Source organism: Aulonocara sp. 'chitande type north' Nkhata Bay, linkage group LG13 (genome assembly GCF_057382095.1).
Source record: "Aulonocara sp. 'chitande type north' Nkhata Bay isolate Kocher_YH1m ecotype deep benthic linkage group LG13, A_spYH_male_GT1.1, whole genome shotgun sequence".
In the NCBI taxonomy this organism is placed as follows: domain Eukaryota; kingdom Metazoa; phylum Chordata; class Actinopteri; order Cichliformes; family Cichlidae; genus Aulonocara; species Aulonocara sp. 'chitande type north' Nkhata Bay.
In genome coordinates this window covers 8,326,799-8,342,248 of record NC_141356.1, presented here as the reverse complement: position 1 = coordinate 8,342,248, position 15,450 = coordinate 8,326,799, and the positions used below count along the sequence as shown (strand labels likewise).

The following is a 15,450-nucleotide window of genomic DNA, read 5'->3' as shown; positions in this document are numbered from 1 at the left end:
AATCAACACATGAACATTACCTCTGAAGTTACAGCAGTTTTATTACAGACACGGCTAAGCGTTTTGCATTTTGCTTAATTTTAAAAAGTTTAAAGTTGTTCAATATTGAACGGCAGAAATCAGGTTTACTTTTCGGAAGTAAGTAAAAGGGAAAAAAAAAAACGTCGGCCGACAGCGCTGTAAACAACGGTAGACTTGTGCGTAACAAGCAAGCGAATAATGCAGGAGAGAGAGAGAGAGAGCCCCCGCGGATCAGAATCAGCGAGCTGTCGGCTTTCAGCCCCGACCGTCAGCTGAGAAAGGCGACATCTCACTGATTCTGATCCGCGGGTTGCGCTGTGTGTTTACGTCTTTGTGCAGAAGCCGTGTACCTGCTCTCATTTACTGTCTTAGCTGTTTGGTGGTTGTTGAAATTTTGTGATCTTTCACCTGAGATTCTGGCATTTCGGGCAAAATAAATTAATATTAAAAAATCGATTCAGGATTTTAATGAATCGATTTTACGTTATCCAAGCCAGAATCGATTTTAATCGATAAATCGATTATAAAAACCCACCCCTATTTATAGCTACTAAATGCCAACAGAAGAAGCAGAGATGGAAATTTTACACACAGTAAATATTCGTTAAAGAACTTACATCCGTGAATGATATCTGTTTTTTTTGTTGGTGTGAGTCTTCTATCAGGCATTCCTCCATCTTTAAATCCCCTCTGGCATAAACAAACAGAAATAATAAAGACGGTAAAATGCTAAAACACTGCAGCAACAACGGCAATTGCATTAAAAATCATCACCTAAACATGTCAATGAAAATTCATCTGACCTTTATAATTGAAAAAAACAAAACCTAATAATGAAAAGATTTTTGTAAGTAGCAATAAGAAAGCTAATCCAGGTAAATAGTAAACAGAGAAACAATACATAGGCCTTCTATCCATTTTCTTTTTAAATAACTGCCGCTTGGACATTTAGAAAAGAATACATAAAAAATAAAACTATTTATGCCACTTTTATGCACTTCTACGGTAAAGCCCTCCACGCTATAGAACATCAATTACAAATTAAATGAACTAAAGAAAGCTTGTTTTCTTCTTACCATTCCAGTTTCGATGATGTTTAATTATCGTCTGCAGTCAACATGCATCTTCACACAGAGACGGGAGGTTTGAAAAACGCAGCACTGGTTTCCAAGGTAACCAAAGGTGAATCCGGTTTGAGTTACAGAAGCGTTTTAAAAAAAATGAACAAAAGCTACAAAGGAAGAATATGTCCCCGAATAATAGAACCAAAGTCCTTTTTCGCTCCTCAGTGGGCCGCGAACTCTGTCTCAAATACCAAAGTGCTCGTCAACATTAACTTACCCAGCTTGACAATTACTCACAATACAGTCAATGTTTAAATGTTTTGCCACCATTAATTTACAAATGCTTTGACATCTAATTCACTTGGTTGTGTATCAAGGACTTGTCAATAACAGTAGGTAATGATGATAAAACAGTAGCAGTACTGTGTTGAAATCTTTTGTGGACTTGTAGGACTGCCAATGTGAACTCAAAAGAAAGCAAATCGAACGTATACAGTTCAACAAAAACAGGACATTTAGACTAGAATTCGCTGCATTTACAGTTTCTGCAGAATTTACCAACGTCCAGTAAAATTTACTGTTACGTGGTTGTTAATGATTAAATAATGATATAACAAATCAATAGTTTTTGTTTCCCCCCCCCCCCAGAAAAACAGAAACCTCATATGCCAGTGGTAGTGGCTCATTTGTCATAAAGTTTTGCAGAATTGCGTGACTGTGAGTAACTGGTTTCCTATTACCTACCTACAGCCAGAAGGGGTTGATAGTGGTTGATATTTTTGGTGGTAAGAGGTGGACACATTCGGATGGCAAATGGTGGCAGTGGCAGACCAGACAGCAAACCGGTTAGCAGGAACTTCAGCTGGACTTCTTGCTGGTGGGAAGATGTAGGAAGAGTCTCACCGGCTATCAAGGTCTGACCTGGAGATGGAAAAAAAAAAGATAAAATAAAAAGACAAGACGTCAAGTGTTAAGTTGGACATAATGTGAAAAACTACCTCTTATTTGCTCCTTAAATAATGAAATAACAACAGGTTAGGAAAATCTAACCAAAATCAAGACTTTCTTTCATTATCACTGTCACCATTGTATTCTATCTTATACAGCTCATATGTAGAGGGAAGGCTGTCATTCTGTAAATCAATCACTGTATAACGCATAGACAGCAACAGTGGGTGCTACCATCTGTATGAATATGTTCAACGAAGAAATAAACACAAGCAAAATAAACAAAAAGTCAAAAAAATATAAACCAAATATAAACAGAAGCTTCTTGAGAGCAGCAACATCAACAAGTGAACTGCAATAACAAGATGCTACATTATGTGAAACAAATAGTGTTTGAATACTGTGCAGGAAGTAAATCATCCCAAATCAAGACTGTAGACACCTCGTACTTGTAAGAAGCTTAATAGAAGTCTTTTGAATACAAATTTCAACTTGGCCTTACTGATCTAAAACAAAGCACATGTTTGTCTGAAGTGGAAACGTTGTACACAATGCAACTACAGCTGGAGGCAATAGAAAAGAACTAATATTGGTTATTTCAATGAGCTGTGGACTTAGTTATCAGGCTGAGCAGCTGTAATTATCATAAGAATTTAGTGGTATGTTAAAGCACTAAAGGCAAAGAGTAGCTAGTGCCCTCATCAATTTTAATCAACAATCAATTTTAAATATCAAGAAAACATTTTGTTGGGATGTGGGTGGGCCCTCCGTAATGCGAGTGTCACGACTGGCAGCCAGCACTGGAGTAATGACGTAAAGGTCTCTGAGGTAGCTGAGGAAGCATTCCAATAGTAAGACACCACACTCATGTTATCAGAGAACGGGTGTACGAGATAAGTAACAGCAAGTTTCTTCAATACTTTAAAATCACAGACTGAGACATAGATGTGAAGGCGATTCGCTTAAAATAATTTCATTACTGCACATCAGACTGCGCATTTTAATGCACTGTGAACGAATAATTCATCTTTATCTGTGTATCTGCTGGAGAGCTTTAGTATTCCCCGAGGAACAAACCTTAAATTGTCATTAGCACTTGTTAAATAATTCATTTGGTTTTCTTGATTTCTTTACACTGGAGATGTTTTGTCTTTCAGCTTGGAGTTAGATTCTAATCTTATATTATTATAACTACAAATAAAACAAAAAAAAAAAAACCCAAACAAACAACACTGTGCCTACCATAGATTGCAACAAAGGAAAAATGGTTTTCTAGTTACCAGCTCTTTCCACATCTCAGTGTAATAACAAGCATGTTTTTGTTTTACAGACTATAAGTAACCTGCATGACAGTGATATTTCCTCATAACAAGAGCTTTAGTCAGCAACTGTCAAACAGAGCTACTGCTCCAGGCAGTAGATGGCTTCAGTCTGTGTCTGTGTGTGTCTGTGTGTGTATACATATCTGTATAGATATAGATATATATAGATTAAGGATGAGACAGAAAACCCCTCCCTTCTAATGCCATCCACCTCCCACAGGTCTACCTCCCAATGCAAGTTAACTCTCACTTAATACAAATGACAAACCTAACACACAAAAAAATCATCCTATCACAATTTTACATTTACATTCATCTTTTGACAGGCAGCCTTAAATCATCAGGGAGGATAAAGAGAGAGGGTGGAGAGGAAAAAAAGAATTAAATGAAGGAGAGACATCATAAGCAGAAAAGATGAGACAAAAAAAAAAAAGGGGAAAAAGGGAAAGAGAGGAAGGGCCATGCATCTATGGGACTCTTTGTGCAGAGCTGCTCAACAGGGGAATAAGGCTGGCTTGTGAAGTGCACAGAGGAGAAACCAGCAGTCACACATTAAAGCAGAAACTGAAGGGGTGCCTTGAGGCCCACTCAACTCGCAGAGGTACAATAAAAGATACACTAAGACCTGCAGCATCCACACACAATAATCTAATTGCCTCCATGTTTTTGAGTTTTCACATTTTCTCTCAAAAAAATTACAACCATCCTTCTATGATGAGAATGAGAATGCTTCAGCTGCACCAAGATGTGACATGTGTGACGTTTTGCCTTCCAAACAGCAAACTATATTGTCTGAGATGCGCATTGTAGTGGAGTGTTGATGGTGGTGGTGTGTTTAGGCATACCAATCATGCTGTTAAGAGACAGATCCTGAATCTTTTTCTGGTTTGGACCCAGTGGAGCTCCACAAAATGACACAGGGGAGTAGAGCGGCGACAAACCCGAGCTGTCGTGGAGAAAGAGAAAGAATCATTCACCACATGAACTTCAGAGTGACATAAATGAATAAACACATGCGATATTTCATAAACTGCATACTAATTATATGCATTGCGTCTTAACCTTCCTTAGTTAACTCAGCTTTCCCTTTCAAAACCACCTCACTGAGAATATAATTTATGTCATTATATCAAACGTAAGCTAAAAAACTTTTTAGGAAACATCAGACTGTCAATTTAGAGCACCGCAAAAGAAAACTTCTGCAACTCATTAGCCGTGAAACAGAAAACCCACCTGTCAAGCAAATGAATTCAAACAAGACTATAATAAGAAAATTCCTCACATACTGACGGAAAGCAAAAACTTTTCATCCCTTTTTCATTTAATGCTGTAGATTTCTCTTGTTTGCCCACATTAAATTGGCTTGTTCACAGGCAGGCAGAATTCACTCTGTCTCACGTAGGAACCTGACTTAAGAGAGAAATACAAAACTGTTCTCGACAGCAGCGAGGGAACGCTCCATCAAACGAAAAGACACGTCAACGACAACCAAACCCCTGTGCACAGCCCACCTGCGCCAGTCACGATGAAGACTACATTTAGGTCAGAGGATTATTATTTAAAGTCAGCTTGAGTCACCTTACAAAGTAGTCAAACTTTTAACCATTACGTCTAGCTTTCAACTGTGAAATTGTAATGTAACTTTGCAGAATTATTTGGCTTTCTGCATACGTGTGTGTGTGTGTGTACCTAGGATTGGCAGCTTTGCCGGTGTGGGCTCTGAGCTCCCACAGCATGGCTCTGCCATCGCTGACCATGAGCGCAGCCTTGTTTTCATTGACGGGGCAAATCACCATGCGATATGGTCGGACGGTCTTTGTGACTCGGATGGCGTCACACTGAGAGCGCAGGTCATACACAAGCTCCTGGACACTCTGTTCTGGGTCTGGGAAACCAAAGGAATAAAGGAAAAATACGACAAAGAATTAGGAAGAGAAAAAATGTACAGCGAGGTCGACATGCAGGAAGAATAGTGGCAGATAAAAACCACATGATGGAAATTGTGGATTGAGAAGGACAAACGAGAGGAAAAAAATACAAAATGTCAAAGTCTACAGAGTAGATGTTCATAATACTGACAACGGAGGGGGGAAAAAGGAAGAAGAATAGGAGTATATACGATTGAAAGAACAATTTTGAGCACATTAAAAGAAAAATAGAGAGCATAGAGAGCTTTACATAGATTTAAGGCAGTAAAAAGAGTAGGTGAGAGATACAAGAGGAAATTTCAGGGAAAAAAAGGAAAATGGGTATAGAGAGATGTGTGTGGAGGAGATAGCAAGGAGAGTAAGTGAGGAAGAGAGAGAGATTCAGCGAGACAATTGCCTCCCATTGGCCTATCACGCTAAGCCAAAGATAAATGAGACAGTAAGGGGCTAAATGCCCACTGGAGCATAGGAAAAAAGGCTACAGGATCCAATTGCAGTGCAGTTGGCTGAATAGATGATGACTGGGGGATGGAGCACTGAAGTGAGGAGCAGCTTAGGCGCTGAAGTGAGGAGTGAGTAAAGCACAACGGCTATGTGCAGATTGTGAGTGGATACACCATTGTGAAAAGGTTTCATACCCGCTGCTTCCTCAGTGGCAACCGTGGAGCGACAAACTCGTAGTGTGATACAACCATTCTCATGGAGACAGTAGAGGGCGTCTCTCTGAGCACAGGAAATCACCTAAACACAGAGAGAGTGAAAAAAAGGGGATCATGTGTGATTGTGACTTTGCCAAATGTCTATTTGAGACTTAATGTTGAACAGGTGGTGTTTACATTTGCTCTAAGCACTGCATGAATTTGCCAATGTATTTGCTCCACAGCATGAGAACCCCCTAATACACTCATCAAAACCTACATGTGTAAATTTGTTTGGCACAAACAGAGGAAAACAGAGCAGGGGCTAAGCTTCATTAGCTTGTCAGATCTCATGCTAGTCTGAAAAGGAGGGATTTTTGCCAAAGGCTGCTGAGACATACTGATGACGTGATTGGGAAAAATATTATTGTGCAGACTTAAGATGTTATGGCATAGTCATGTTTTATAAATATATGGACAATAAGCTAAGAAGTTGGGAATTCAAAATATTGCCGACTACAGCAGGCAAGATCTATTATCATACAAAAAAATTATCCTGATGATGAGTTGTGCAAATATACAGCAGAATTCATTACAGTTGTACTTCAAGTAATTATTCTACACTTTTACTCTCTCCCCTCACCCCTAACCAGTCGTGGCAAATGGCTGCCCCTCCCAGAGCTTTTGTCGTGCAAAAGAGGAGTTTTTCCTTCGCACTGTCGCAAAAGGGGTCGTCTGATTGCTGAGGCTTTCTCTGTATTATTGTCGGGTCTCTACCTTACAATATAAAGCACTTTGAAGTGACTGCTGTTCCACATTAGCGAGGATAGAAGAAAATTCACATTTCTCGGAGCACAACGGACAACAAGACTGTCATCAAAAACACTGAATGACTTGTTTGCATTTAACAGCTCTGAAAATAGTTTTATCTGAAAGTGCAAAGAAGCAGCAGCATTTTGGGGCCAGTTCTAGCGTTGTATAAATATCAGATCCATTTCTGTGATCCTTTGAATATATTTATTGATGTGTGTGGGCATGTACATCTGTTATTTTATTGTGTAATTCTCCGTTTCATGTGCAGCAGTTTGGTTAACTTTGTTGTTTTAAATATGCTGCATAAAGAAATTTGGACTGGAGTTGAATTTTGTGTGTAAAACTATAACATAATAACAATGAAGTGTTCAGTTATTTAAATCTATCCATATTTTGTATGACAAAAGCCCTACAGAGCTCACCTGGTATGATCTGTAAACAATAAATTCTATTTCAGTGCAGTTCTCATGTTTCTATACCTTATTAACTCATGACAGTAATTAATATATTAACGTTACAGTCACTGGTGAGGCTACATCACTGAACTTTTTTTGTTACTTCTAACAGATAATCAAATCAAACTACTACCGGTAGTTAAATTCATCTTATTCACAAATATGTGCATTCAGTTGTGATTGTTATTTTGACATCTTCACATTGCTTCTTTTGTTGGCTTTCTGAACGTCTGATTTCATTGAACATACTGTACATTTTAAAACACCTCACTCAATTTATGCCAGTGCACAAAATATTCCAAATACTGAAATGCAAAAACTGCAAGACATCAATCTGCAGCCATTTGAAATCAAAGTAAATCAGCACCTTGTTGAAAATGAACAGATAAACAACAAATTGATGGATTCTGTATTAGTTTGCTATTGATAGATGGAAAAATGACTGTAGGCCATGTTGACCTGACAAACTGGCAACTGCACACTATGTATGCCCCAACCTGACAGTGGAGCCTCTGTACACTCGAGCATAGACCTTTGCTAAACTGTGTCATCAGTCATGCAAATTGGCTGGAAGACAAGCACTTTATAACACTTAGAGAAAGGAGGCGTTGGTCAGACGGAGCCTAGGCAGCTGAGTAATACCCCTTTGCTTCTGCCCCTGGTGACTTTAGATCTTACTCCTTGACTACAAACGCTCATTCTCTACCTTTGTGTTGTTAAACCATAGAGACGTTTATTAAAACAAGATCAGTGACAACCCAAATAAAGTATGATTTATGATAGGACAATAATACAAAGAACAGAGCGCAATTTCACAGAAGCAGAACATGTCATCGACTGCAGAGATGAACTAATAACTGCAAACTGTTCCATGCATGTGCATTCAGGCATGAAATTCAACGAGTTTCAAAAAGGCACATTAGGTCTCAAATACAGTAGAACCACTGCCGTGAAAAATAAGGAGAGCTACTCTGTGTAATGACAGGGCAGCACAGTGGTCAATCTTTTGGAGACGGAGAGTAAGTATAGAAAGGGGGAGCGAACGGTGCGACTTTAAGACAGTTTCTGTTCAATTACTGGCACTGGAGCTGTGACAAATCCTCAGTGTAATACCCCCACGGCATTCATCAATTTCCAATTAGAAATCCAGACTTTAAAAGAAAGTGAATTGGCACCTAAAGGTCAAGTCTGTTGCTGTGGAGAGGCAGTATAAAGAAAGGGGGGACTTTTTCCCCCCTTGTTGCTAATGACTACACAGTCCTGATGTGCAGTTGTCACACCCAATGAGGAGAAACAACTGCAGAGGCGGGTGCAAAGAGTTAAGAACTTTATCATTCGTGGCAGGAGGAACTGTCTTCCTGGAGGAATCATCCATAAAAAAGACAGATTTCAGTAAAGCTCTTCAAGTAAGATGTTGATATATGAAGTTTGTTAAAGCCACATAACACAGCCATCCTTTCACCTAGACCAACTACGGTGTCAGCGCAAAGCAGTTTAAAAAATGTCCTGCACATAACGTCAAGAGTAAGTGATTGGTGAGAACTCAGAGCCTGAAAATTTAATGCTGTTTTAAGGTTAACTTTCATCTCTTCGAGTTTAACCGAGATCCATATTAAAGGGATTTTGCTGCGTATTTTTGCAGCGTGCCTCACCTGGATGAAGGGAACCCCGGAGCGCTCGATGGCCACCACACCCACCGTCTGACTGAGCTCCAGGTCCAGGATCAAAATTTCTCTGGGATAAAGCAGCAGCATGTGGTTTCTCTTCGAAGGTAGGTAGGATAGCTGCAGGCAGTCGTTCAGCGTCACAGCCTCTGCCCTAAAGCATCAGAGAGCAGGGGAATGACAACAATGAGAACAGGAAGTTAGTTAAAACGGGCTGACACTGAAACTGAGAACAAACTAGATGGAATGGTAAATAATAAACTATCAATCTTTATTGACAAAAAGACTTTCTTTAATCCAAGGATTAAGCATGTCCTGGAATTGCCTGTTTTCTCGTGTTGTTTACGGCGCAATTTAATGGACACAAAAGATGAAAAATGCAAATTACGATGACTAGAAATGAGGGTTAGATAATATACCGCTCAGTAAGTCAGTCTTATTCTCCAGATAAATCAGGATATAATGAGACTCTGCTGTAACAACAACACATGCATATGAAAAATGCAAATTCCATGCAAACCAATATGACGCTAGATTTAAAATTCAATATAAAATATAAAAATCTCATTTCTAAGGACAACTTGATATTTATTCATGTCTTCCCAAATAGAAGCTAGAATGAATGACTTATTATTGTTGGTTGGCTGATGAACTAAGCAGGTACTGTAAGAATTGCAAAGAATTTCCTTTACGTTACTTTTGGCTGCTCTGATTTGTTATTCACAGCGACTTCTTTCATGTGTGACCAAATTAATGACAGGTACTATTATCTGTGGCGGCAACCAGTTTTGATCTCTCCGTATCACAGCAAAGCGGTCACAGGTACTTCTGTTCAGTACAGTTCACTCAAGAAGGAAAAAGAGACGATTTGGACTGAACTTACGAGCAGGTCTACAGCCATAACTCATTCCAACAGCTGAATTCCTCTAGGTCACGGCAAGATCAAATAAAAGAGAGACAAACCTTATAACACAATGGAGATCATTATCATCTGGGGAAAGTGTAACAGATAAAATAGACTCAGTAGGGGAAGCTTTAGGAGTTATTGAGATAAATTACACTTTTAGCAGCTTACTGAAGTCAGAAAAGAAAGAGATAGAGGCTAAAATGTCTGAGTCACCAAAGGCAGAACATCAGAAAGGAGCAGACCTTAGATTGCAAGCAACAGATCTTCAGAGAGAAATGAAAAAAGAAAAAAGGGAGAAAAGGGAAATAAAAAAAACTGCAGCCCTCAAATATTCAGCTCTCCAATTACCAAAACATCACACGCCCTTCTCGCTCTCTCAGTCGTTGTTATGAATAAGACATGAAGGCTACAGCGGTCAGAGGATCACACACAGTTACATATTGCTAAGTACATACACATATGTGTGCTCACGCAGTGAGTTTGCTATCAAAGACGCAGGACATTTGATAGCAAAGGTGGATGCCTTTATTAAAGTTTTAAAGCACTCTCAAGGTTCTATTATTTAACTCACCCAAAGGACATTAAAGTCAAATACTGTCTTTATACAGCAGTCACACCACCTTGAGCTTGTTATCTACACAATACAAATTCAGTTTACACACACACTGGCAGCTGCTGGAGATGATACAGCAGAAAACTGAACTGATGCTCACACTGTGGGACAAAAAAAACAAACAAACCACAACCTAAAATACTTCTATAACAAAACCTGTCCATTTCAGTTGGTCACGTCACTCCATTACTGATCACTTTTGTACATGTCTGTGAATGACCGGGTTCTCTTTCATGTTATGTTGTTTCTTTTTCGATTGCTCTCACACTACCTGCAGCCGAGCTTCAAATAAAACTCGAGAGTTTGTAGTGTTTGGAAGCAGGTGTTGCATGTGTACATCACCACAGTACAAAGCCATAAATCACACCTCTAAGACTGAAGTGAAGACTGAGCTTGAACAAAAGTCCTCAATTATCCATTTATTATCCAGCCACAGCTGCCCTAAAGAAACAGTGTTGGGAATAAGTGGTTGAATGTTTGCTTGATTAACCTCTGATTTTGAAATAAGTCCAGTGTGCAGTCGCAGGGCAGCATCATACTGCCCTGAAACCAGCGAGCCGGCATTAACTGTGCATTTGTCGGTGTGGGTAGCGACTGTTCATCGAATGTGTCCAAATCAAGAGATTCAGTTTCATCCATTTTTGATCAGCATTATGAAGAGCAGCTACAGTCAGACAGAACCCCCAACTCATCGGTAAGATAATTAACTTTGCTATTCCCTGTTGTGTGGAAAACTACTCGCTCTGCACACAACATGATTTCAGATGAAGCCATGAATTTAAAAAAGGCCTGATTATTCAGACTTACTGCTTTTATCAAAATCATTATGATTTTTTCATAATCATAAGAACTACAACTTCAAGCGTCTTAGTGAATTATTTAGATTTTTTTTTAAATCTAACTTATAAATATTTCTGTCAGTTTAAAAGAAAACATACATTAGTCGACATTGCTCTGTATATGTAATAGTATAGCTGGCTTCATTTTGATATATGAACCAAATCTCTAGTGGCTAACACCCAGATTAATGGCTCCCTGATGGGACACTAATGCACACAATACCATACTGTATTCAGTAAGTTTCTGATAACGCTGTGGGAGAACAGTCTTGTTTAAATCCTCCATTTATCACCCACAAGCAGACAGAACCGGCGAGAGTAGAGACTGTAGACAAAGGCGAACTGAAGGAATACAGCATCCTGGGTAGCAATTACACACAGTTAAAGGTGAGGAAGGAAGTTGTCACACATGGATAGAAGACTAAAACAGACAAAATGAGAAAGGCACGAGAGAATAAAGACAAGTAAGATTAATGGAGTGTTTGTTATCAGAACTGGCTTGGTGGGTGGACAGAGAGACTGGGGCATGCTGCTATAAATAACCTGACAGTCACAACCACTCCAGCAGGAAGCTGCCAGCACATCAAACACGTCTACAGCTCATGCAACTTTTTCTAAATTAGCGCTTATACAATTTATCAAGTTTGTCAACTAATGGAATAAGAAGCCAGAAGAAGTACATCACTACTTCTGCTGCGTTTCAGAATTAAAAATCAATGTAGCAAATATGCCAAGTGATCAAATCCTTCCTTATTCTCTTGAGAAATGCTTCTCCCGGACCCTTGACTTGATTTAGCATCTGATCTAAGTTTAAAGAGGAATCTCACTGCTGTGCTGGAGAGACAGTTACATCAAAACTAGGTCATCTATGTAGTGAAAGGTGCTGTTCCTGTTTTGATTTTTTTTTTCTGCAATGACCAAAGAAAAAAGAAAACAAACCAAACATAAAAATAGACCGTGTTAGTCCATACTGCTGTCAACAAAAATGCTCCGTGATCTGCTTCTTACAGTGTTGCTTGTCGGGCCATTTTTATTGGTTAGGCTTGAAAAAGTGTCTGGAATACTTCTCCTGTTCACATAATTTGGAGGAGCTTTGCTGTCGAATGAACAGGGAGGTCTCAGGTCAGTGCGGAGTAAAATATACTCTACAGAAAGACCAATCGGCCACAACATTAAAACCACTGGCAGGTGAAGTCAATAACATTGATTATCTTGTTACACTGAGTAAGGGTGTGAGAAATTAAACAGCAAGTGAACTGCCAGTTCTTGAATATGATGTCCTGAAAGCAGAAAACGGGCAAGTGTGATCTTAGTGACCTTGATGGGGGCAAGAGTGTGATGAAAATAATAATGCTGGCTATGACAGAAAGGAGGCAAAATACAGAGCTCACTGTATATAGGCATGCATAACAACAGCCTGGTCTGACTGCTCATGCTGACCCCTCTTCACAGAAGAATGAATGTGAGAACTGGACTGAGGAGAAGTGGTTCTGGGGCCCGTTCTTCGTACCTCGCTAAGTAGGTTAGCCGGATTAGATTGTTGACGATTTCGCGTGATCCTGGATCAGTCGGTTCCCCGAAGCTCATCCGGGACTTGCTGTCATAGCAACAGAGCCGTAAGCGTAAACCTGCTCGGGAGCAGGTTTACTTTATGTAAACAGGATTAGATCGCAGCCACGCAGGTATGTCCGCTTCATTTATACGAAAGCAACAGCGATATTTTTCCACTGTTTCACCATAAATAAATATTATCAATGTAACTAAAGATAATGCAGCACTTGATCCTTTTATTGATGTCACACAGATACATACAGGTCATTTCCTAAAAAAGGGAAATGTACTATTAACATTCTATTACATGTATGTGATTATTACAGATGTAATTCATATTTCAGAGTAGTAATTGTAAATTACTTCGTGTAATCAAGATGAGAGACCACGGCTATAAAAGCGAAGGTGGATTTGGGAAGCCTGTCGCAGCCATGTCCTGTCCGTATACGCGACCAACCCATTGCGGAAGGTGCAAGATTGATAAGGAGAGTCCTCAGAATTCAGCGTATATTGCGGGACAGACAGGATCCTTTAGCTCAGCGCGACAGTGTGCTCATAGAGAGATATCGATATTCCCGTGAGGGTATTATTTACTTAACCAACTTGTTGACGAGGGGGTGCAGGACCACCACCTGTCTTTTTTTGCTCTGCCCTTTTCTTGGTTGCTGTTATGAACAAACTAACAGAGTATTACAGGCCAGTATTACCTTGCCAAGAGACGCAAAGCAATCTAAGAGATAAATATTACCATTCTGTAGAATACTCCTGTATTCCACTTTTACTTGTTCCCATGTTCTTGTGGGTCCTGTTGTGGCTCTAATGTGAAAGGGGATATAATATAACATATTATAATATAATATAATGCCATATGATATTGGACAATATAGTGTCATATGATAGATCTACCCTACCGCCTACTGGTGTTGGCCAGAGGGGCCGATGGCGCGATATGGCAGCCTGGCTACAACCGTAGCTGCCTCCACCAGTGTGTGAATGTGGGAGTGAATGAATAGTGGTATCGTAAAGCGCTTTGGGTGCCTTGGAAAGCGCTATATAAACCCAATCCATTATTATTATTATTATTAAATTACCTACGAGTTTGATTTGTCAGCAACTTTCTGCCAGCCCTCTCTCCTTGCTTTTGCAGCCTTTGCAGTGTTCTCTTGCGTTTTAATTAAACTCTGAAACTCCTGAAATCCCTCACTCATGAGTTCTTGCTCTGCTGCCGGAAAATACCGAGCGCGCTCCTTCGACATTTTCGCCGACCAATCAGCGGGTTGCCGATCAATGTTTCTACTATCGATGCGTAGCCCCTTTTACGACACCCAGTGATGTCACATTCCTGCGTCCAGCTGTAGTAATCGTCAACAGCAGGTGTGTTCGGGGAACCGGATTAGCGAGCTCACGGTTAGCGCGATGATTTGATCTTGGATGTGTCATTTGATCTTGGATGTAGTAAGCGACGTACGAAGAACGGGCCCCTGGACTCACACGTCAAAATTATTTTAGATCAGGAGCTATTAATATTCCTCAAGCTGTCATGTGAGAAACTACATCAATAATATCAGACAATAAAAATGTGAAATAGGCATAAGAAGAGAAAAGACTTTATCACCATTTAATCAACATTTCCAAAACTAAGTGTGAACAAAAATGCGCATTTTTGGGCTAATGTTGTTTAAATTTGTATAAATCTGTTCACATGCGAGGGCAGATCCAAAGAGAACCAACATCTTCTCTGACAATGGCTCTTTTTCCTCCTTGAGAAAATACAAACAAATCCAGGAGTAATACTGATTTAAAGTGCTCTCCCAGCAATGAGTCAGATTGAGCAGGTCAATCGCTGTTTTGATCAAATAATACATATATAAATAAAACTTAATTGAATTTCACATTCTTTTGATAGCTTTCGTTGTAAACCTCTTCACAGATTAAAATATAAAAACTCAAAATAAACTTTCGTAAATGTAAAATAACTGGATAAAACTTTACAGTCAGTTTGATCATTCAGTGTTTTGCAGGTACGACTGGCACTGACTTGATATTAGGCAGCTGCTTTTAATGTTGTGGCCAAACAGTGTATGCTTCCAGCCCTGTACATTACAAAGACTGGTTAGTAACTGAGATTTAGTTCATATGACAGTAAATAAACCTTGGTGTTTACTTAGAAATCATATCATACGTTACAATCAGAGAAACATCACTTCTATCATGTAACAGTGATAACTATGACTGCCTTAAGTCAGTCCTCTTAAACCAGCCTTTTTTGCGCCACGGGCAGGTTAAATGTCAGACAATATTTCCACGGACCGGCCTTTAAGGTGTCACGGATAAATACAACAAAATAAAATGATACGACCAAGACAAAACCTGTGGTATTTTTGTAAATATAATAATAAACGCAAATTCACTGTGGAATTGTGTAACTTTATTAGCAGCATCCTCCTGAAATGCATCAACAACATTGAGAGTAACATCCTTCTCCTTGCCCCTAATACTCTTTGGTCGCTATGGTAACGTGTAAATATTTCTTTCAAAATAAGACACACAACTACAACACGGGAAAAGACCCAGAGAAACAGAGTTAACGATAAAAAAAAAATCCCGAAAACCATAAATTTCACACCCGAGCCTCATCTCTAGCGGGCCTGGTACCAAACAACGGGGTTGGAGACCGCTGTCTTAAA

The 15,450-nt window shown here is 39.5% G+C and overlaps 1 protein-coding gene across 1 annotated transcript in view; it reads right to left on the bottom strand.

Annotated features, from left to right (window-relative positions):
- wdr11 (WD repeat domain 11) overlaps positions 1-15,450 on the bottom strand; it is a 64,277-nt gene that overhangs the window by 44,486 nt on the left and 4,341 nt on the right. Inside the window, exons 6-10 of the mRNA XM_086258532.1 lie at positions 8,842-9,007; positions 5,922-6,024; positions 5,045-5,240; positions 4,201-4,301; positions 1,830-2,006 (exon numbers count right to left, since the gene is read on the bottom strand). Coding sequence (XP_086114658.1) covers positions 1,830-2,006; positions 4,201-4,301; positions 5,045-5,240; positions 5,922-6,024; positions 8,842-9,007 — 743 coding nt within the window. The remainder of the gene's footprint in view (positions 1-1,829; positions 2,007-4,200; positions 4,302-5,044; positions 5,241-5,921; positions 6,025-8,841; positions 9,008-15,450) is intronic.